Here is a 23,628-nt window from a genome sequence, read left to right as displayed (position 1 = left end):
CCAATTTCTTAACCCATATTTGATGAGACAAAAAATAATACAAGTCTTAAATGGGTTCACAACTTAACATTCTAGGTATGTATCGGGTCGATTATGGGTAATTAAATTTATATTACATGTGGATGAGTTAAAACGGGTTAAAAGGATTAATGTGAGACAGATTGTTTTCTACTTAATCCACTCGTTTGACGAATTTAAATCTAAATCTATATATCTTGCTCTCTTCATGCTTATATTACTCAAACTCCTTGGCACACCTCTTCTAAGTTTATTTATTTATTTATTTATTGTTGAAACCTCTTTTAAGTTAACGATTTGCATTTTTTGTTGACTTGATTTAGTGTCGTCTTTATAGCAGTCATATGACGGTATCATTACGTACTTATTTCCATAATAATCAATAATTGATTACGTATGTTTGTATGTAACCTTTTCACTTATAAAAATCATAGGATTAGCAAGAATATAGTCAATCTCATGTCGTAATTCTTATGAAATTCTCAACTTCCTTGGCCATATACATCTTCCCATCGTGTCCTAACCTCTTTTTTTAGAGAGCTCCTAGTTAAGAAGAGCATCTTATCCACGCGAACTAACCAAACATTATAATTATAATTATAATTATAGTTATTATTGTTATTATTATTTGTGGACTGCCGGATCATTCGGGATTGGACGTTTCAATTATCCACGTTTGAATATACATGTACGCGCACACACGCAAACGTACGTCACCACATACCTCATCAAAGGTATCTTTCGGAAAAGACAAGGGACAGAGAAAGATGCCCGCGCGCGGTAGTTGACCTCGTACCCTTGGCCCCCAAACAACCTCAAACGACATCGGAAACCAATCCAACTTTCCCTTTCTCAATTAATTTATACGATGCTTGGAGAACCAATTCGATTTCGTTTTGATTTTCTTGCGTCATTACTCTGCAGCGGCAACGTTAATCATGAAAACCACAAAAAAGGGACTCATGATTAGTCAACGAATCGAAGTGGAAGGGTCTCAAGCTCATCTGATTATAATGTCAATTAGGCTCATCATCACTCGAACCTCACACGCTTTATACACATAATTGCGAGGGTTAAAGGACGATCAGCGGGACTCAACGATCCCAGATTATGGACATTGTTCACGACCTAACGCAGCTCCTTAAGTCAACCCTCCGCTGAGACTTTTTGTCTTAGCCTTTTTCCGGGGGATTACACGTTTGGTCAAATTTGCTGCTTAAATTATCTGGAAATCGCCTGAGGCTTATGTCTGGCCTTTGACTTTTTGGACTCCTGGCTTTTTTAATTAGAGCTAACACAAGATTTTCTTCCGCACTAAGCATCCACTAATAGTGTAAAATGTACGAACGCCGGCGATCAGAGTGACCTTGAATATTTTTATAACATTCTTCTCATCAAAAAATCGTTTATTTTATATTCGGTTAGAAGGATATCAAAAGAGGGTTTGGGAGATGACCCGTTTTTTCTTTGTTGAACGCTGACTAGACAACTTCCAAGTGGGAGAAAATCTCACCCGTGCAACTGCTCCTCTCGCGCTTAGAAAGTGGAGGAATTAGGAGCGGGAAACTGTTGGCTGAATTAGCAAGCGAGAGAGTGGAAAGTGGGGGAAAAGACTGATGCGTGAGCGTGCTGAACTGGAGAGCAGAGCATGTGAAAAAGAATGGCCACGCACGGCTAAGGCAAAAGGGGCAAGGCACCCAGCATCTTGAAAACAGTGTTCGTATGCAATTTGAACTTTAGAAGACCTGTCCGAGCATCACGCGGAACAATGGTCTGTGACTATTACCAGCCAGACATGTCGCAGAAATTGACCTAAAACAAGGTCGGTGAGAGAGAGAGAGAGAGAGAGAGGTCGGTGAGGGAGAGAGATTAGCTTCTTGTTTGAAGTACGAATTTTGACTCCTTAATATTGGGATTGAGCTTTCATAACCCGGCTTCATATGAGATTGAAGAGACGCGTCTCTTACTTTTAATGGGGAGTCTCGTTAGTAGGACTAGTCAAGGCCTCTAAAAATATTAATAACACATGCCAACACATGTAAAAGGTTGCACATGTGAAAAATATAAAGTTTTCTTTTTCGAATAGACATATATGCTCCTAAAGCATAGCTAAAATCTTTCAACGAGTGCCTTAGAGACACACTTAAAAAGAATTGCACATTTCAAGAAAGTTATCTATTTCGAATAGAAATATTATGTTTTCCTTATACTAATATCACTCGAGTTTTTTAAAATCTCTAAATCTAAAGGATTTCATGTGGCCTGAACATTATTGTTGAGAGAAGGAGAAACCACTAAAAAGTTTATTATTTTTGGGGTTTCATATAGTCAAAGCAATATAAATGAGATAAAGACTCTTTTGACTTCATTTCTAATGAGTTTTACGACGTAGTTATCCATATTAAGTTGGTAATATTGGATTCGCAAAGCATCTCACTATCCTCATGGATCGACACCAGCCTAAGTACGAAGATACTCATGTCAACACCGTTCCATGTGCCTAACCAAGCATACAAATCTTTCCTCAAATCACAATAGTGGCCAAATACATATGGAATATTCTTATAAGAGGTGTTAGAGATTCCAAAAGTGCACTAGAAGTTTCTTAACTTATTACCAAAGTACAATTGAATTATTAAAATCTATCTGATCGGTACAATCAAATCATTTCTTTAATTTAATCTAATTTTGCTAACAGACATGGCCTCTTTAATCTGTTTCTCCATCCTAGGTGGCTAATATAATCTCTGAATAAATAAAATAAATTATATTAAAAACAGCAAAATACAAAAACCACGACAGCAGGTTTTAGGGGTTCCAGCACTAATCCCTTATCCTTGATAAAACAACTGGAACCATGTGTGGAAGTGGCACAAGCATTTAGCAGCCTTGACAGGAACAGGAAAGCCTTGAAAAAGGAAATTAAAGGGGAGTGCTGTGCAGCCTACACCTTCACCAGTTCCTGTCCATCCCCGGTGGGTGCGGTGGGGCAAGTTCCAACCTTTCATCCCCCTGTCTTGGCACCTTCTGGTATTTCATTCCGTCCAAACCACACGCATTCACAACAGTCCCTGGCCTTGGACTCTCGTCCCCCGCGAGAAGCCACGAGAAAACCCATGTGAACCGAGTGCCGCATTTCCACCTCCGACCCCAACAACCCGATTGTCCTTCCCCTGCCTTTCCCCTGTTTCCGCAGGTCCTCCTCGGATAAAGAAGGCCAGATGCGTCGGCTTTCTCGGTCCTCTGCGTTCCAACTTCTCCCGCCATTGCCCGGGAGCTGAAAAAAGTCACCCTTTTCTTTTTTTTTTATCGTTTTCCGTTGCTTCCTGGAATCTTGAGAATTCTCTCTGTTTCCATGGCCAGAGCCCTGTTTTTCCTCTGCCTCTTGCTGGCCCTCGCGGACCCGTCTTTTTCTCTGCCCGACGAGCTCTTCTTCACCGGGTTCGACGGCGCCGTGGGGAGCAACGTGAGCCTCAGCGGCGTCGCGGAGGTCGAGGACAGCGGCGCCCTTCGCCTCACCAAAGACTCGCTCCGGGTTCTTGGGCACGCCTTCTACTCGTCCCCTGTTCGGTTCAAGGACTCGGGCAGTGGCAAAGTGAGGTCCTTCTCGACTTGTTTTGCCTTCGCGATTGTCCCTCAGTACCCGAAGCTCGGGGGTCACGGCCTCGTCTTCACGATCTCTCCCGACAAGGAGCTTACCGGGGCTCTTCCTAGTCAGTACCTCGGGCTTCTGAACACGAACGATAATGGTAACTTCTCGAACCATGTTTTTGCGGTTGAGTTTGACACTGTTCAGGACTTCGAGTTTGCCGACATAAACGACAACCACGTTGGGATTGACATCAACAGTCTAGTGTCTAATAAGTCTGCCCCTGCTGCGTATTACGCTGAGAATTCCACAAAGCAGGACGTTAATCTCAAGAGTGGTAAAGTAATTTTTGCTTGGATTGATTATGATTCACTCAACAATCAGTTGGATGTGAAGATTTCGCCGTCTTCCGTCAAGCCCAGTAATTCGCTTCTGTCTTTAGATGTGGATCTGAGCTCGGTCTTTGAGGAAACCATGTATGTCGGGTTCTCTGCTGCGACCGGTTTGCTCGCTAGCCAGCATTACATCTTGGGTTGGAGTTTTACGATGAATGGAGAAGCTAGATCTTTGTCTCTGTCATCTCTCCCTTCTCTTCCCGGGCCTAAGAAGAGCGATACGCCCTTAATTATAGCAGTTTCGGTTACCGCTGCTGCTGTGGTTATCTTAGTTGCTGCATTGGCCGTTTTCATCATCAAGAAGATCAGGGATGCAGATGTTATTGAACCTTGGGAGCTCGATATTGGGCCGCATCGATTCCCTTACAAAGAACTCAAGAGGGCGACCCGCGGTTTTAGAGACAAAGAGCTGCTTGGATTCGGCGGGTTTGGTCGAGTTTACAAGGGCACTATACCGAACACAAACACCGAAGTCGCGGTTAAGCAGATCTCGCACGAATCAAAACAGGGTCTGCAAGAATTTGTGTCTGAGATTGCCACCATAGGGCGTCTTCGGCATAGAAACTTAGTCCAACTATTTGGATGGTGTCGGCGTCGGGGCGATCTTTTACTTGTCTATGACTTCATGCCTAATGGAAGCTTGGACAAGTACCTATTTGATGAACCCAAAACCGTTCTGACTTGGGTACAGAGATATAAAATTGTCCAAGGCGTGGCTTCGGGCCTCTTGTATTTGCACGAGGAATGGGAGCAGACTGTAATCCACAGAGACATTAAAGCCGGCAATGTATTACTGGATGCAGAGCTAAACGGTAGGTTAGGCGACTTTGGTCTTGCCAAGTTATACGAGCACGGGGCTGTTCCGAGCACTACACGCGTCGTGGGCACATTGGGTTATCTCGCGCCCGAGCTCACACGTACGGGCAAGCCCACGACGAGCTCGGACGTGTTTGCGTTCGGTGCATTGCTACTCGAGGTCGTCTGTGGCAGAAGACCTATCGAGCCGAAAGCCTTGCCTGAAGAGCTCATTCTGGTGGACTGGGTGTGGGAGAAGTGGAGGACAGGGGCTATACTGGATGTGGTGGATTCGAGATTGAAAGGTGAATTTGACGAGATCGAGGCCGTTGTAGTGTTGAAGCTGGGATTGATGTGTTCGAACAATGCCCCGGAGTCGCGGCCTACAGTGAGGCAGGTGGTGAGATACTTAGAAGGGCAGGTGGCGTTGCCGGAGACAGTGGCCGCACCAGATGCGGATGATGAGAAGAAGGGCAAAATCTGCAGCGCTAGCGATGGGAATTTTGATGATTTTGTCCATTCCTATCGGTATCCGACGTCTTCATTTATGGAGAAGGTCAGCACATGTTCATCCGATGATCGGGATCGGGATCGGGATCGTGATCTTGAAGCAGGCTTGGCCTCACCGCTTTCGCATTCCGGCAGTGGGGATGGCAGGTAGCCGCTGGAGAACCCTAATGATATTTTTGTGTTGTGTCGACATTTTCTGTAATCTTGTTTGACGTCAAGCTTTTTTCTGCCTTTGTGCAGTGTACATAATATGCGTATAATCCCCTTTTTTCAGTTTTTTAGAATTGTCTATGGGATTTTTTGCTTCCAGTCCAGAGGTCATCAGCATTCATCCTTCTTCTGTTAATACTTAGTTCGATTCAAGATATCTTCTTATGTAACCTTCGAGTTTTCTATGCTCGATTTTCATGAATGATAGCGATGTTCTAGCTGCTTATTATGACTTTGTTTTGCTAAGCGGTATTGTAAGTTTAATGCGGCATATTGCCCCTGGAGCCTGGAAATTATGGCGAATGTATCGAGAATGGTTGTTGTGTTTTGCACTCAATTAACCGGGTCATCTTGTCGCACACGGTCCTGCCGATTTTCCCTTCTGATATGATGTTAATTGATGAAGACAATGAGTAGGGAAAGAGTGAACAAGTTGTGCTTTTCATCTGTTGTATGGCACTTTTGTTAATGGGGATGGATGGCGATGCTCTCGTTACCTCTTCGGGTGGTGAAAGTTACTTATCCAGAAAAATTGAGGTTTTGACCCACGGTATAAAGAAGAGAAATTGCGTTAAAAGTTAAAAAGGCACTACCTGCGCTCCTGATATTTTCATCACGAGTAGGTGCACCTGCCAAGCCACCCAAGTCGGTTCTCTAAGCAATTATATTCTATGACAACAACATTAGATATTGACACAACCCAACTGAAAGATCAGTTTCCAATACATGGTCCAATAAGATTCAGACACGTTCAATGCGGCTCGTATGTAAAGTTCTGTACCATCCTGTGGACTTGGTTGTCCACCGAATAATTTCCGGCGAAAAGAGGAATGATAATGCAAACAGATGGTGTGAAACATTTGTGGTCTGTGAACCGACCGCCTATCCTGTCCGTTTTCAATCTAGAATGCAAATTAGAATTCGAAATTTCCTCGTATTTGCTTAGATCTTACCGGGTGCATTTCAACTGAAATTTCAAGGCTCGTTCCTTATAATGTTGGCTGACCAACCATGACGAACGGCCAACTGTTTCCTTCGATTCTTACACCTTCACAAAAGCAGACTGCAGATGCATAAAAATAATACATAGAGACAAGGAATAAGTTTAACACGTGAAATGTTTGCTCCTGGTCATCTTACAGAATCATTCAGAGCCACAAGTGGACAGGAAAGCTAGCCTGGAAAAGTACTTTGCTCAAAATTAAAAGGAAAAGGATGGAAAAATGACAAGCAATCATTTTTGATGATTTATTAGGACATCCATTTGCCCATGCCAAGATATGGCACCATCTAAGGCCACAGCAGGAGGGAAAGAATATGCCCTAATGGAATTTTCACAGGGAATCCTAGCTTTATCTGATTGTATAGACTCAGAATGGCACATGGACTCTTTTTGGTAGACAAAGAAAAACGGCTTTTGGCTTCATTAACTCCCTCGAGCACAATCAAAAGACCATGGAACGTCTTTGGGACTGCACACAATTATGACTTAGCAATAATTGCAATAAGACCTTCTTAAAGGTTTTCATCTTGATGAAAAGGAAGACTAATGAAGCTGCACTTATGAACAATGAGCTTGAGGAAATCTCAACTCTGCATTACAATTCCGACTAATAAATCTGATATGCTAATCCGAGTTATCTTCGCTCATATTCATCCGATATATCTTAATCTTTCCCGGCTATCAATAAAAATGTAATGTACAGCTCGCTACTTCACTAAAAAGCTAGAATCTAGCATCAGTACATATACAGGCGGTAACAACTTAGACCTTGGTACACTGCTCCCACTAATTTGCAGCATTGTCCTCAGCATTGTCATCTTCTCCATCCTTCAATCTATTCAAGATTTCATAATCGTTGAAACCTGTTTGAGTCATCACAAAAGTTAGACTAAGTACAAAACTTTCCTGTGCTTTGATCAACAGAAATAGATTTACCTGTATCCAAGTCTTCAGTCTCACCAGTTGCAGCTCCTAAAAGCAGTGAGCTTGCTGAAGGAGGATCAAGCGCCATCCAATCAGAACTCGAATATTCCTCCAAGCTTGAATCTTTACCCACAATCCAGTCCTCTACAAGATTTTGGCTTTCAAAAAAAATGGGGTCCCTGAGACCTCCTCCCACATTGCCGCTGTATGAGAATTAAGAGCTAGTCAGTAAGAGTAGATAACCTACGAAACACGCAGATGTCTTTTCATTTTTTCGTTTATATTGAGCTGTTTTCAACTTACGCTTTTCTCAGCTGCAAGTTGTAGTGGACATAGAGCAGGTCACTGAGCCGTTGATGCTCTAAGCAATTCCTCGATTCATGGATTTGGTCAAGAGAGAAAAGGTTCCGTTGACTTCCAATTGCACGGCAAGTCTGACTTAGAATTCGGATTGCTAATCGCATCAAATTTGGGCAACCCCCTCCATATGTCAACCACCATTCAGCTAGGGAAGAAACAAGGCAAAATTCTCAGGAATATAAACATCTGATAGTGAATTTGCGGAAACATTTAAAGTTGTATCTACTACAAACAAAAGCCTCCTAGAGACCTGCAAGGACAACTGAGAGAACCGAACCATGGTTGCTTTATATGGATTGATTGATTAGCATTAACTGGCCATCCACATCAACAAATTTATCAGAAGAGGGATAATCTTGAGTAAACTTTCAATTTATTTATTTTTCACTAATATCTAGTCTCATGATAGCAAAGTGAGGTCTCTTCATCTCTAAGCCCCGCCCACACCCAAATGACATGCCCACTGAGAAAGATAAATTCAGAACAAAGTGGCTATAACAAGTTGTTAAAGAACTCTCACCAGGAAGTATACTTTCTCTAGCTCTAATTGCCACCTTCCTCCCCAAATCTCCAGCAGCACTTTTGTACGAATTTATCTCTTTGATAATTTTATCTTGAACTTTTGTATCAGTGACCAATCTCTCTATGCAGTCAAACATCCCTGAAATGATCTCACTGGGTATATCTCCCTCAATGCTATAGAAAAATTTAGGGTTTAGGTAGAATCCCGCTGCATGAAGTGGAAGACTCCAGTGGCGCTCCCACCGGTGATCTATTATGTCCCAGTATGCCACATAATCTTCCCTTTTCAGGAGTTCCTTCTTAATGGCTTCTTTTGCCTTATACATTCCTGCATAAACATATCCCATTGCAGGCCTCTTCCCACTGCTAACAATTTTAAAAAGCCGCATAAGTGAACTCGTTAAACGAGTGATGAGAATGCAAGAGGACCAGAATGATTCGTTATTTGCATAATCTAACAGTTCTAGACCCTCCTGTTTCTTTGCATACGGGCAATCAACCCATTCCTGTGAAGTGACCATGGCCAGCAAATTGGATTTAAGATCAACCATCCTTTTCAATGTTGCAAAATTAGTAGCAGAACGACTTCCCGCAATTTCTATTATATCATAACCAAAAGTATACCTTCTCAAAAGATTCAGAACAACAGCATGGTTATATATGAACCTTGTGATAGAACGAGCTTGTTCGATAACTCCACTGATCCATTCAAGGTTCTCAAAATCTTTGAGTATCCAATCAATGCACTCAGCTGCACAAGGACTCCAATAGAGAGTAGGGAAGATATCCATCAATTTTTTCCCAGCAACCACGTATTGTTCTTCACCCTTTGTAATCACTTGCAATACATTTTTTACACCCACTTCTTCTACTACCTGCTTGAGCACTTCAACCAAAATATCTGACGAATGCACGAAATCAGTTGCATCAACAGATTTTAGGAACACTGTTCCTTCTGGTGCATAGACAAAAAATTTCAGAAATGTTCTGCCCATCTCCGTGTTCGATTGCTCAACCATCAATGAGCAGCCTGTTTTGCCCCAAGCTGCAGTGTGCTTAGCAGTATCATTCTTGACCTCGTCAAGTACACTTTTCAGAACAGGGCCTCTAAGGTCATTATATGTGGGTGGGAGTACATCTGGTCCACCAGAAGCAATTGCATCAAACATTGGTTGGAAGTAAACCGAGTTTACTGCATCTGAAGATGCCCCAATATCGTACAAGAATCGGCCTATTGCTGCATGAATTTGACTATTTACCCTTTTTGTGCTCAACACCATGGCACTGAGATTCACGCCTTCGTGAGTTGCAGGAATACTCTTTCCTTTGGCTCTCTTTCTCCTCACGCCACTCTTGCTAACACCACCTTCTTGGTTAATATACGATGTCAAATTCAGGTCGGCACTTTCATTGTGAGACTCGACAAAGTCAAGTTCAGCAGCTGGAGTGGGACTCAATGCCTTACCATTGGCATCACTTTGAATGGCAAACGCGTCAATCTCCTCATTAGAAGTTTGCGGATTAATAGTCGAAATGACCTCGTCAATCTTCTGCTTCCTCCGCCTCTTCGCGACGACCCCATCCAAGCTCTGCTGCATCTGTTGCCGGACATCCGGCGGGGTTCGCAGGCAAGTGGACGCGTTACCCTTGTGACCCGCAAGATGTTCCTTGATCCTATGAATCCCACCACCCTTAAACAGTTTGCTGCAATACAAGCACTTGAGCTGGACCTTATCCCCGCTCTTGTACATTTGGCAATGCTTCCATGCCGGGTCGGTCTTTTGCCGCGTCAGCGCAAGCGGCACGGGGTCCAAACCGGAAGCCATCTCGGGCTATTCAAACGCTCGCGAAAACCATATTTCCGACTCCGCAGCCGGTCATGCGCAATGCCAAAAGCCTCTCTACAGCGACCAGCAACAATGCAAATCAAACTAGCGATTCAAGCACCCAATCTCGCATGATGGGCTCGACCATAAAATGATGAAACAAGCAGAATTCCCTCGAAACAACAAGAACCCACGAGCGAACAGAGCATTGCATAAACGATAACAAGAATTCCTAACCAACTAAGCTTTTAGAGAGAGAGAGAGAGAGAGAGGGCGTACTCGTCGGCGGGCCCTCCGGCGCCGGCGGGCGGTGGAGAGAGACGGAGGAGGATGGAAGCGAGCGAGCGGGCGAGAGGCGAAACCGAGTTAATCGCGGTCGATCGGGAATATATAAAACCGCGGGCGAGTGACCTGACGGACCGGTTAGGGCAGCTGTCAGCCGGTTATCTTTACCGCCCCTCCATTTTTAGCCCCCGTCTCGCCCGTTGACCCGGTCAAGTGCGGAGATTGGGCCGGCTTTTTTAAGCGGGGGCGGAACCGGGACTCCCGGTTACCCGGATCCGCGGCCGATTCGCGGCCCTGACCGGCGGTCGGGCTCGATCCAGGTGAACCGGCGATCTCCCTCTTTCTCTCTTCCTTCCTGAAACAGCTGCACTGTTCAAGACGCCAACTTTTTTGGAACTGAATCCTCGGCAATTCCGACGTTCCGACCGGGAAAAATCCAACCTTTGCATCGATTTCACGCCGCTCGACGCGCACGTATCCGGGGCTGGACGATTAGGGTCTCGCGTCGAGCGGAGGCTCGCTCAGGGGTGAGGAATCTGATGATGGATTGGTTGGTGACTGGTGACAGGGACTGGAAGACCCGGTTTTGAATTGCTCGGCGGTAGGAGTGGTGCGGCGATCGAGGACCGAATCGGACGGGGCGTTCTTGAGGATGATTGGCTTGCGCATTTTTAGATGGGGAAGTCGTGATGCTTGATGCGAGAGCGTGACGAGGCGACGCACGCTGCTGCCTTAAAAACTCTTCAGTTTCATCAGCGGAAGTTCGATTTCTTGGACCATTCTGTTTTAAAATGGGGACGAAGCTCGTTCTTGTTTTGGCACAAGCAACTTGTCTTCCGATTTTCATGTTACGTGTGATCGAAGGTTGAGAGTGAATGACCGTTTCAGCTGAAGTAACTGTAACTCTTGTTACTCAGCTTAGAAAAGATGCAGAATTCATAGTAATGAAGATCATTTCATATTGCCCTTCTAGTGATTGATTATCCTTTCGGAGCCAAGAAGGAGAAGATAGTCTTGGGAACTCATCGTCGAGAAAATTTGCTCGAACCCAATCAGGGTTTCGATGATGCGTCGGTCCGGGATTCCCGGAAGGCCAGACAGCAAAAGGTTGAAAGCTAAACACAATGTCTGTGGCGTGCGTGCGAGTTGCTCTTAAATTCTCGGAGTTCGTTTTCAGGACGTGTTGCCGGTTTCAGCTTGTGTCGGTTCAAAGTGCCAGGAAGAAAGTCCGAAAGGAATCTCCCAACTCACATGACTATAAGCTTGAAGGAACTCAACCAATCATACTGCAATCCAAAAGGTCAACTGTGTTAAATATAACAGGTTCCATACAAGCAAAAGAATATCCCACGGGTGATTCCACATCCACTCATTGTGACGCTATTTCTCTATTAAACATTCAAGGTATGCCAAGAAATTTCGACAGCAGTCCATGTCCAATGGTCGGATTCTTTTGTGTCCAAACAAGACGAAAGGTCAAACAAGAAGTGAGATTCCCACTTTTTATAGGAAGGAGCTTTTATGTCAAAAACAAGAGTTGCCAGCTTTTTTTTTTTCCTCGGGCATTGATAGTTGAGACTCATAAACATGGATCCGACTGTGCAAGGTAGAAACGAAAAGGAAGATGAAGTGTCGGGTTTTGGGCGGTCTTTGCCAGTGCCGGTGGAACTGGTGAGGAATGACTAATTGTGTTCCTGAAAGATACATTCAAGAACCAAAGTATAGACCAGTCGACTCTCTCTATCTCCCATGATTCCACTGGGATTCCAGTCATAAACATGTCGCTTCTCGCTCGAGGTGATGTGGATGAACTCCAAAAACTAGACTTCGCTTGCAAGGATTGGGGCTTTTTCCAGGTAGTCAGTCATCTACACCTAAACCGTCGATGGTTTTTCATCCAAAACAACTTCTTTTTGCTTTAATTTTACTATCACACCGATATCTTGATTAAGAACATAATTATCGGCCCCATGAAAGACACATTTCTCTTAGTTTTGTGCTTTTCTTGCATAGAATATTTAACATAATGAGCTTATATTCAACTTCCTGAATTGAACTTCTCAAGCAAAAAGATGCGTGAGTAATTAAAATAGAGTGAAAGACACATCTCATGGGGGTGAGACATGGATTTTCAATGGAGGAAGCGTCTCTTATTCAATCAAATTGTACTGAATGCGCTCTTAATTCTCCCTGTTTTGCAGCCGATACTGCAGAAACTAAAAGATCTAATGTCGCAAATCATTGCTTGTAGAAAAGACATCATAGAGTTGCAGAGGCGGCAATGAGCAATATGAAGACAGCTGTTGCAACATTTTTCGATCTTCCCCTGGAAGAGAAGAGGTATGCAATGGCAGAAAATGATGTGCAGGGATATGGACAAGGCTACGTCATCTCTGAGGAGCAAAAACTCGATTGGTGTGACTTGGCATTCTTGATGACATACCCACTTAAGCATAAGAGTTTCAAGAAATGGCCTCCAACTGTACCAGGCTTCAAGTATGTGATCATCTACCTTTTTATCACGACACCAGAAAGAGCACAAGCAATCAATATGCTTTTTAAGATTGATTTATGATTGTATTTCCATGAGAAATGGTTTTCCTGCAGATAATTCCAGTTTCTTTTGATTTTTCCTTTCTCCTGATTCTCCATGTAAATCCAGTTGAGAAGGACTCGGCAGAGATTAACAAGTTGGCTGAAGAAGTCTTTGCCCATTTGTCATTGCTGTTGCGATTAGAGAGTCTCCAGAAGATGCACGGAGAGATCAGACTAGGAACAAGAATGAATTACTACCCAAGTTGCTGCCGGGGCAATCTTGTTGTTGGTGTCAGTCCACACTCTGATGGCCGTTCCTTAACTTTCCTGCTTCAAGATGATGAGATAGCTAGCCTCCAGATAAAGCACCGCGGGAAGATGGGTCCCCGTGAAACCGATTCCAAATGCAATATTTGTAAACATTGGGGATGTTGTGAAGGTAAGTAAATGTCGAAGTTCATTAACCTCTCGTCCATTTTCGGTTGCTTATTCTTGTTATTTAGTCCATTTAGCCAAGCGTGCTGCATGGTGTTTGAAACCAGCCCGACTGGCAATTGCTTCATGTTGAACTTCTGTAGCAAGAACCTGATTAGTTTCTCCAGTTGGTGATTACAAACATCCTTGCGACCACGTGAAATTGAATAGAAGATGATGACGAAATCATGGCCCAACAGACCATTATCGACCCTTCACTGAAAAATACAAAGCCTTTTGTCTACTGCCTGTAAATTTAGATTCAGACATGCTCTACCGCACAAACTCCAGATAGATATCAATTTTGGAGTATATTAACCTCAATAAATGGGAATGAGACTTCCTTAACTGAGACATTGAAGGTGGGTCATCGCTATCAAGCCAGAAAAATTAAATATCCAGGAAAATTCATAGAAAGTTCTGAACCGAAAAAAAATTTCCATGACAAGTTCCAAACTTAAATCAGTTACTTTCAACAATAATGCAACCTTTCGAATATTCAAAAAGAAAAAATCTTACATGTTCTATTCATACTAATAGGTTTCTGTGCCAGCTTCAAGTACTGCTACTTTCGAGCGTCACAGCTGAATTTCCAGAGTGAGCTCAGAGCACAGGACTTGTCACAACTCACAAGTAAGAAGAGCATAGAGCACAGAGCTGTCACAACTGAAGAAATCAAGAATTTCAATCGCAACATTTGTACTACCGGAGGATGAAACCATAATAGGTCCTGTATCAAGAGGGGGTGCTTCTTTCCTGTCCAGGATGTACAAGAATACTAAGCACGTCGATTACATCAGATACTCGCTTTCAAGAAAAAAGGATGGGAAGGCAAACATACAGCATCTGAAGGTCTAAACTTCAGGATCATGGCTGAACACCATGATTCATATAAGCACTGGCGAATGATTCACACACATGGCACGAATTGCCAAAACAATGCCTTACGCATTTGCCATAATTTATGGAGCTAATGTGACAGTATTTGTTTTTCCTATCTGTTCCTTGAAATAGGAGATTATTTGTCTAATGGAGTTTTTAGATCTACTTCTTATCCAACGGACTACATGCCACTTGATGACATCGCCAAGCTTCATGCCCTTCACCCACGAAGCAACACGCAATTTACTTTGCTAGAGATCTACGTGCACAGTGACCACATGGAAAGTGCAGATCACATTACTTGTTCCCTTAGGCCTTGAAGGTAAATAGTTTCTCCCGAACTGATTTGCACACACAAGTTTGGTTTTGATGAACTAGAGTTAAAACAGAATCAAACAAGGAACCAAACATCATAGTACTCCACTGAAAACTCTCCCACAAAGATGCCTGGTATGCCAAAATTGATAAAGAACCTCTAAAAAGCTCAGAAAAGGACTCCAGAATATAATTGCAATTATCAAAACAAAATTTCTCTGGAAGCGATGCCTCAGAGGTAAGCAGATAAGCATACAGTTTAATTCTAAACACAAAACCTCCATGAAGTATAAAAATAGTTCCATTGAAAGGAAATATTAAAATCCCATACACAAGAAAATTTTTGTCGACTCTGCTAGACAGGCTCTCTGCGCTTGGAAACATTTGTACACCCATCAGAGATACACTACTCTCCCCTTTATACACTCTAGAAAGAAACTTGTACAGTAACTTCACCTCCTCGTCAGATGCTGTGCGCTCGCTACCTCGGCCTTAGCTCATCATAACTTCTAGTATATCCTCCAAACTAAAAAGTTTTACATCTATAAGTACAAAACCAGCAAATTTTTATTTCAGCCAGCCACTGTCCATTCGAATACATAGACAGAGCTATCATTAAGAGTAAAGTTCGAAAAGAGAGAGGTCACTCTATCCTCAGTTAGCTGTACAGCTTTCCTACACTATGCTAAGCCGGGTGAGGATTCTGAATGCTAATCCTCCTTTCTGCAAAAGATCAAGAAACAAGGTTAAGGTTGCAACTTTCAGAGTTCCCAACAAAATAGACATATTAAAAGGTTTATACATCAATCATGGATATACCTGGACCTCAAATGTGCTAAAGCAGCTTTCCATGTACTCAAAGTATCATATTAATGCTCACAATCAAATGACAGAACTTACATGAAGTAAGACCCACAGCTTATAGGGTCGATGACAATGACATCATTGATTACATATAGCAAGAATAATAAAAAATCTTAACTGAGGTAGTGGAGCTAGAAAATAAGATAGCATTCACATTGGAGATCATACCAAATGAAACAAGTAAGCAAAACAAAGAAACAAGTACCTCCAGCCGCAACCAGTTTCTCTACACGTGCAACTATGTGCTTCCCGTAAGTATACTTTTTCAGAGCATTCAAATGTACTTTTATACGATTAAGGATCAGTTCCAGTTGCTGGTCATCACAAGTTTCCAGCACTTTTTGTACAACGTAGTTTGCGAACTGATCTTTCATCATCGCCTAAATTCAACAAAAAGAAAAGAGAATGTTTATAGCACTGCCAAACACATTAAGAAATGCATTTCAAACAACATAATATCGTAAACATATGGCTACGACATCCTTGATACATAATTATCATTCATCAAGTCTATCAAATGTTGCTAACATAACTAGGCTGATGTTCGCAATAGCCAGAGAAAAAAGCCAATAGCCAAGATGAAGGTCCTTGCAATAAACCCCAACTACCCCAAAGGAAGAGCCTTCTATACTCTATTTCTCTCTTTATATACAGAATAATTCCATATGTCAATGCATCAAAGTAAAAACATTTTCAAGTCATTCTGATTTGACAACAGCAAACAAAGACCAACGTCAATTATTTGAAAAATATAATGGTATTGTCATGAAAGGAATCACAGTCTATTAAGTGCATTGCAGACAAGCATCATTCCCTATCCCCACTTGACCTATGGATAATACAGATGGTGCGATGCACATAAGCATGAACAAACCTGAAGAGGCTCATTCTCATCAGTCGAGCCAAGCATCTCATTCACCAGGAGCTGGCGCTCTGTGGGAGTTCCAAAAGCCAAACATTTTTCAATGACATTGGAGGCAAATTTTTGCTGACTCATTTGAACTATCTGCCCAGTCAGCTTCTTTATAATGGCAGAACGCTCATGCGACTTTCCATGCTCTAGAACATGCTGCAACATATACAAGGCATCAAGCACAAAATAAAATAAAATAAAATAAAATAAAAAATTAAGGAACAAAATAATAGTTTAGACGTGCATGCAAAGAACACAATCAAAGTCTACTATCCGCATAAGGAAGCAATTGCAAGGCTCTCTATGTGGGGGCTCCAGTCACCTCAGATTATTTAAGTCCAAAAAATGTAAGAGAGAAACATATTGGGTATTCAACTGCATATATAATATGCTAAATAATTTACAAGGCAATAAATCATGTAAAGAAGAGTTCCGCATAGCAAAGTAGATCTTAGATTAGAATAAATGTAAAGAGAACTCCCTAAACGTAACATAGATTTTACATCAAAATAACCAGAATTAAGTCACTAACAAATTTTGTCCTGTTGTCTCACGTGCCTGTAAGTGTAATCAATAAAAAGAACTTTCATGTTCAAATTAATTTGCTGCAATGGACAGCTTTAAGAGATGATCTTCAAAGACATATTACATATTACTCATTTCAAAGACGCATTTATCAGTCCAACAAGTCATGCCAGAATGGAAAATGTTATGCGAAAGACAGGATGAATAAATAACTCCCTCTCATATATTCTAGTTTGTGTGGCTACTCCTCTGAGTAACCATGATTTCATCGACAATGCAAAAGGTACTAGCTTTAACACTCTCCACTATAGAAAGAAAAAGGAAAAAGAAAGAGCAAATCTGCTAGTATGCTTTGCTTTTGGGATAGGTCAATATTAACGTTTAGAGCCTAAAGATGACTGGGTTCCTGGCCACAAACAAATAATCTCTGCTAGAGAGGTAATTGAAAACACACGAAGCAAACCTGCACAACATAATTCCCATACTGATCTTGTGCCAGCATGCAAACTGATTGCAAAATCTCATCCATCATTATGCGTTGAGTTGTCGAATCATGGCAATGCTCTAGGACTCTCTGTCACATTTACATAGAATTGTTAGAACAATAGCTCTTATGTACTTTTAATTGGTCAAAGATGTGTAAACATGGACATTCACATGAGATATAAGTGAATTTATTCAGACCTGAATGACACGACAACCATAAGGATGAGTGGACAGTGTTACAACTTGATCGTAGAAGGTGGAGACAATGAAATGAATAGCATCCTCAGGAATACATTCAATACACTTCTGGATGACATGATTCCCATTCTGATCACGGACGCAACGCATAACCTGACTGTCAAGCTCCATCACCATCTTAGTCTGCTGGTCCAGTTCAACAACCTCAATAGCCTGAAAACTCAAAACAGTTTTAGACCAACCATTTACATTTGAAATCACTCAAAGTGCATGACTCAACGATATTCTAAGATGCCAAAAGATTAAACAAGCCCATTCCTTGTGTTTTATCAGTGAGAGAAGTTGCACAACAGGCACCAAGTGGCATAAATAATTAATTCTTCAGAAAGCCACCATTTGAGTCTTTGGGATGTTAGATCGTAACGGATCAATAAAAAATAATGAGGAAGTAGCAACAAAATATACCCTGACGGGATTAGATATAGAGATGCAGTGACCCAAAGAAGAAGATACTTGGAGAGAAATAAAAAGGAATAAAGTAATTGTCTCACCTTCTGGATCACTCGACAGCCATACATTTGCAGGCTTAGAGTCAGCACATGCCCATCAAGCTGATCAGCCAGTTCTCTTATTTGTGATGCACTTCCATGCTCGAAAAACTGAACATGTTATTGACAGTATTTTAATTAGAATCCACATATCATCCAATCTGAGTAACAACTATCTTCCAAGACTACCTTTTGAATGACATAATTCCCAAAGACATCAGTCATCAGTGTTAGTGCTCGCGGCATAATCTCATGGAACACCATGTCTTTCTCTGCTGTTGACGCAGTCTCAAGCTTCTGTTGGATGAATCGGCTCCCATACTGATCAGCACTGTCACAAAGGCACCAAGACAAGGCATAAAAAAATATTCCAAATCTGTTAAGAGTTAAGAGAAAAGGAAGTGCTAGCATCAACTCATACCTGAACTCAACAACATGACCAGCAATTTCGGAAAGTTCAAAACATCTGGTTTTGTTACCCTTGAACTCGTCAAGCAAAGATGACGAGAAGCTCTCATCCAAATTACTACCAGCTTCTGAGTGCCATGCTCCCATGACTCCCCCACCTAAGTTCCTAAGCCCAGAAGAAAAACGAACATTGCGCTCACCATGCCGGACTGGACTACCACATCCTAGAGGAGAACTTGGAAGGAGGGGACTTCCCAATTGGTTTCCAGGATAAGACATGCCCATACCACATGCAAGATTTCCATAGTAGCCGTGATTAAAACTCCCAGATTTCCCAAGGTAAGGAATACCGTATTGAGATTTTTGTGACGAAAGCAACAAATCAAGGTAAGCTTTCTGGAGTCCCATAAAATCCATATAGGAGTCGCCCATCCCTTCCCTATCCAACAAGGTGGGATCACCAAGAGCAGTGAGCTGTGCTGCGGCATACTCATTCGATCTTGAATACTGAAGATATGAGGGGCCCATCAGGGGGAACTGCAAACCATTACCAGTCGCGTGAGCTCCTGCTCTACTAAGATTTTGTAGTTCAGCCGCTGCAGCCATAGAATTTGGCCCCAAAGGCGAACCTCCCCCCAGTGCTCTTGGGTCCAAACCATTCATGCCCAAGGCTGATGCAGCAGCAACATTTTTTAACAAAGGCGGCAAATTACCACTTGCAAGCTGGCTTGACATCATGGTTGGTGAAGAGGGATTCATAGCAAGCCCACCTAGCCCATAATTTGGATTAGTAGGACTAGACCTTTCCAAATCGTGATGATTAGACAGTGAGCTCCCTCGGCCATTAAGATTCTGAGCGGAATGTCCTTTCAAGAATGAGCTCGAAGCAGAAACAGCAGGCTTCTGAAACTCATTACTCATGAATGATTGTTGCTTGGTTTGGTTCTCATCATGAAAGTTGTAAAAATTATTGTGATCACCAAGGTCATGTTGCATTTGCAACTGAGAGTGATTCTTATCATTTGTCATTACATTTGTCGACAGATTCAAGCCAGATAGAGCAGCAACGAGATCTCCTGTTTCTCCCATATTAGGCGAGACTGAAGAACTCAACGAATTTTGGCCACTAACACTTCTTTTATCCATCGAATTAACCCTCCCAGCTCCAACAGGCGGAATTCGAGGCGTCGGAGCCCGGTCAATAAGTTGAGGGTCAGGAGTGGCGCTTCTAGACAAGGAGCCACCAACAGCAGAAGCATAAGTATGAGAAGCACGCCCGCCAATACCATGGACAGCAGACATGGCGCTTGTATTTGCAGTGGACTGTAGCGAATCCATATGTTCCAATTCATGATGCATTTGAGGAAATTGGACTTCAGAAGCTTCGGTGCTTTCATCAAATGCATTTCGGCTGGCTGGACGAGAAGGGTGGCGAGAGGCCGACGTTGCATAACTCATGTCATCCTGCATATGAAATGTAAAGCTTAATTTCCAAATGTTGAATCAAAGATGAAGCAAGACACTAGACATATCTATTTCATTCTTATGTCCACTAAAATGAGGTCACGTAAAAAGTAACAGGGACATTACACTAATAAAAAGATTTCACATCCATGCTGTGCAAAGTAGAACCATCCAATTATATAAACCTCATCGGAATAGGCACTAGCAGTTTGCAGTGAGCTTTGCTACAACTCGCAATTCGTATACCATGCAGAAGAATTTTAGCAGGATCATATTAGCGTAAAAGCATCAGCTTCTCCTAATCTGGACCCATAGCCTGCTGAAGCTACAGAGATATTCTAAAGAGCAATTATGATGGCGTCTCATCTGCGACATACAACAAGTGCATCCTTTCAAGCAATAAGCATTGAGAAAATACGATCAAACAGGCCAAAGCTTTTACAGAGACCTCCGACCAGTGAGAATGATTTAGCTTTTAGTGGCAACAAATTAAGTGTGTGAGCTTCATTATTTCTAGAATCGCCAAGTAATGGTTCGTCACTTCCAGCCAAACAAGATGCAGTAAATAATAAACTGCCTGGAAACAAGGATATCTTCAATCCGAAGAAATACGCTACGCACAGTGCTATAAAATCATCGGATCAGGCCATATCTATCATCTTTGCCGACGAAAAAGTGCTACGTACCAAATAAAGAAGCAAATAGCGACAAAAAACCTCAAAAATCAAACTAAAAACCTGAGGAACAAATAGAAGAACTAAGTATGAAACCTCCAGTTATTCATTTCACCTGAATGATCTCTGCAATGCTTTTTTGTCTGCTCCCAAACCCCAACCCTGGCAAGCCAATCAACCCATCAACGCCCCACTCACTCCTTTTAGCCTCCATTCCACCATTTTCTTCTCTCTCTCCAGCTCTAACACTGCCTCTACTCACTTTCCTCCTATCACCAATCCCTCCTACTCCTCCTCCTCCTCCTCCTCCTCCTCCTCCACCACCACCACCACCACTACCACCACTCAATCTCTGCGCAGACCTCCAATCTTCTTTAGACAACAGCGGCGGTGGTAACCTCGGATTCAGATTAACATTAGAATAGTAGTAATTCACATAAGCAGGATCAGTTCTCAGTTCCTCTTCAGACACAAACCCTTTCCCATCGCTCCTTTTGGCATCAAACAATCCTCCCACCGCGTTCAGAGAGCCCTCCACGGTAGGCGGCGCAGACCCACTCCGATGGATATCGAGCTCTTCAGAGTAATCTGCTCTGTTCTTGAGCATCGATCGCATTGAAATATCAGGCATCATGTTGGGATAAGTATCGGTGATCATGGCATACAGCGGAGGACCCAAAAAAAACGAAAAATTTACCAAAAAGAAGTAAACAAAATTTGGTAAAGATTGAAGCTTTGAGCTGAAAATCAGCTCAAGATTGTCAAGAATCAAATGGGCTTTGCCTTAAAGCTGAAAAGGAGCTGATTTCTTGATCAAAGAGAGAGCACCCATAATCCTAAACTGAAGAAACAAACGTACAAATCCGATTTTTCCGGCGATGGTGTATGTCCCTGAGGGAATTCTTTCATCAACCAGAGATCAGACAACCTCAAAGAAGCTTTGAACAGGTTGAGGAGCTAAGCCCATACCGAGATAGAGAGAGAAAAGAGAGAGGGGGCAGTGACGAAGTAGGCAGTGATAAGCACGAGTGGTGGAGAGACTGGAGCCGTTGGATGCGAGTACGGACGGCCGAGATCGGTTGCAGTTGGATTTGTTGTTAGGAGGGGAGGGGCAGACTCCTAGGGTTTTATTTGCTTTCATTGAAAACAAGATTGCAGTTAGATTTATGTGAATCTTTATTTCTATTTATGTTAAGTAAAACAGCCTTTATTGGCTCCTTTCCATATATAAAGGATTTGGGCTGCGATTCTTGATTGCTAGGGCAAAGAAAGGGAGCGGCCAATGGCGTTTATTTGGGGAAATTTTCGCCCATCTTTTTCTTTTCCGAATCCTTTAATTTGGGTACTCGTTCTTCACGTGTGTCTCTCATCCTTTGCATGTGCATCCTTCTTTTTACCTAAATTTCTTTCTTTGAAAAAGGAGTTCCGGCATTATTATTTCCTATGTTAGCTAATTTTCAATAGTCGCGCTTGATTTATTTACGTATATTTCTTAATAAATATGGCACGTATTATTTAGGCGATAAAGCGATACTCATGATAATCATGACTTTCATATACCAATTCGGGATACATTCAGATCTCGACATTATATTTGATTTTAAAAAATCCAAGACAATCGACATTTTCGTGCATTTGATTCCATAATTTGCCGTCATTTGTTCTATTCTGATGCTGAGACAAATTTGTTATCATGGGATAACAGTAATGTATTTATCATATCGATTTGTGCTTTATTGTTTTATTTTATTATTTGAGATTTATTTTGTTCTAAACTTCCCATGTAATATTTCGAGATATGAATAAAATGTTTACTTTCAACAAAAGAAAGTTGAGATTTGATTAATTTACGAAACTATTAATTTCAAGAAATGCAATTACCTTATCTATTGTCCTGCCTAATTAGAGTGTATCAAACCCATTTTAATTATCTCTACCGAACATCTTATTATCGAAGAATGATATAAAGGACGATCCATAAAAATTCAAGTTTATTATTTAATGAAATCTATTTTCAAAATCTTCACTTTACTTTATTAGCTTTTCTTCTTTTTCTATTACTCTCAATAATAGGGAGTGCCTGATCATTGTCCAGTTATTCTAATTACAATTTTGCAATTCATTAAATGTAGTAAGAAGGGAAAGGAAAAAGGGTAAATCCGAATTTGTGATATGTGGACTTTTCCAATTTAATTTAGCAGCTTAATATGCTTGGAAAAGACCCCCAAAAAAAACCAATAACTATGTTTTACTCGATTTATGTAATTCCTATGCGCCGAATTCTTTTATTTTTCTTATCTAGACAGTGATTGTACTATTTTCCGGAATTATAGGGAAAACTCAATTTTATGCTTCAAAAAAAAAAATGAGAGAAGAATCTGCCTGCTCGTTGCATCGAAGACCGGAAAAATCGCGTGATCGGACGCCCCTCCCCCGGCAAGAGTTCAGGGCTCACGCGCCCGAGGCGGCGCCGGGCCAACGGGGGTCGTACACGTGTCGCTCGACATGATGCGCTCCGGTCTTTAGGGGCGGGTCCCACCCCACGCTTTTTGACCGCGCGTCGGACAAGGATCTTTCTCTTTTTCAACCGCATCGACGTCGAATGATAGCCCATATTTTCCTTAAAATGATGCTGCCGCATACGTCTTTTCTCTTTCTTTTTTTCTTTTTGAAAAAAAAAAAAAAGGGTTTTCATAGGCAGCAGCAGGTGACGTGTTAGTTTTGTTGCGGCCAAAAAAAAAAAAAACATGATTTTGCGAGCGTACCATATGCATCGAAGTGCATATGAGCCGACCAAGGATAGTGATTGCATAGATAAGGAGCATGATATTTCCACTAATGGAAATAATCTCATTTTCATCCGACCATGTATAATAATTTCATTTGTGCAGGCTCCGGGTAAGTG

The 23,628-nt window shown here is 42.1% G+C and overlaps 3 protein-coding genes across 3 annotated transcripts; 1 reads left to right on the top strand and 2 right to left on the bottom strand.

The window, feature by feature from the left end:
• Positions 1-2,944: 2,944 nt before the first annotated feature.
• Positions 2,945-5,743, top strand: LOC104454317 (L-type lectin-domain containing receptor kinase S.4). The gene has a single exon (XM_010069129.3). The coding sequence runs from the start codon at positions 3,374-3,376 to the stop codon at positions 5,456-5,458; it is 2,085 nt and encodes a 694-aa protein (XP_010067431.1). The 5' UTR covers positions 2,945-3,373; the 3' UTR covers positions 5,459-5,743.
• Positions 5,744-7,016: 1,273 nt separating this feature from the next.
• LOC104454315 lies at positions 7,017-11,182 on the bottom strand. The gene is made up of 5 exons (XM_010069127.3): positions 10,432-11,182; positions 8,325-10,227; positions 7,748-7,949; positions 7,457-7,647; positions 7,017-7,383 (listed from the first exon to the last, which is right to left on the bottom strand). Exons 2-5 carry the CDS (start codon positions 10,150-10,152, stop codon positions 7,307-7,309), a joined length of 2,298 nt encoding a protein of 765 aa, XP_010067429.2. The 5' UTR covers positions 10,153-10,227; positions 10,432-11,182; the 3' UTR covers positions 7,017-7,306.
• A 3,744-nt stretch (positions 11,183-14,926) lies between these two features.
• Positions 14,927-21,846, bottom strand: LOC104454314 (pumilio homolog 1). Its single transcript, XM_010069126.3, has 9 exons — positions 20,839-21,846; positions 18,599-20,049; positions 18,367-18,508; positions 18,181-18,288; positions 17,630-17,842; positions 17,409-17,519; positions 16,382-16,576; positions 15,713-15,887; positions 14,927-15,366 (listed from the first exon to the last, which is right to left on the bottom strand). Exons 1-9 carry the CDS (start codon positions 21,379-21,381, stop codon positions 15,329-15,331), a joined length of 2,976 nt encoding a protein of 991 aa, XP_010067428.2. The 5' UTR covers positions 21,382-21,846; the 3' UTR covers positions 14,927-15,328.
• Positions 21,847-23,628: the final 1,782 nt, after the last annotated feature.

Source organism: Eucalyptus grandis, chromosome 7 (genome assembly GCF_016545825.1).
Source record: "Eucalyptus grandis isolate ANBG69807.140 chromosome 7, ASM1654582v1, whole genome shotgun sequence".
In the NCBI taxonomy this organism is placed as follows: Eukaryota; Viridiplantae; Streptophyta; class Magnoliopsida; order Myrtales; family Myrtaceae; genus Eucalyptus; species Eucalyptus grandis.
This window is presented reverse-complemented; position numbering and strand designations above follow the sequence as displayed.

Excerpts from the sequence above, each read along its gene's own strand:
- LOC104454317 (XM_010069129.3), top strand. The coding sequence starts at position 3,374 with ATGGCCAGAGCCCTGTTTTTCCTCTGCCTCTTGCTGGCCCTCGCGGAC.
- LOC104454315 (XM_010069127.3), bottom strand. The coding sequence starts at position 10,152 with ATGGCTTCCGGTTTGGACCCCGTGCCGCTTGCGCTGACGCGGCAAAAG. Across the intron at positions 7,950-8,324 it reads TAGAGAAAGTATACTTCCTG|CTGAATGGTGGTTGACATAT; the intron begins GTGAGAGTTCTT and ends TTTCTTCCCTAG. Across the intron at positions 7,648-7,747 it reads AACTTGCAGCTGAGAAAAGC|CGGCAATGTGGGAGGAGGTC; the intron begins GTAAGTTGAAAA and ends ATTCTCATACAG.
- LOC104454314 (XM_010069126.3), bottom strand. The coding sequence starts at position 21,381 with ATGATCACCGATACTTATCCCAACATGATGCCTGATATTTCAATGCGA. Across the intron at positions 17,843-18,180 it reads GCTGTCGAGTGATCCAGAAG|GCTATTGAGGTTGTTGAACT; the intron begins GTGAGACAATTA and ends TTGAGTTTTCAG. Across the intron at positions 15,367-15,712 it reads GAAACTGGTTGCGGCTGGAG|AAAGGAGGATTAGCATTCAG; the intron begins GTACTTGTTTCT and ends GATCTTTTGCAG.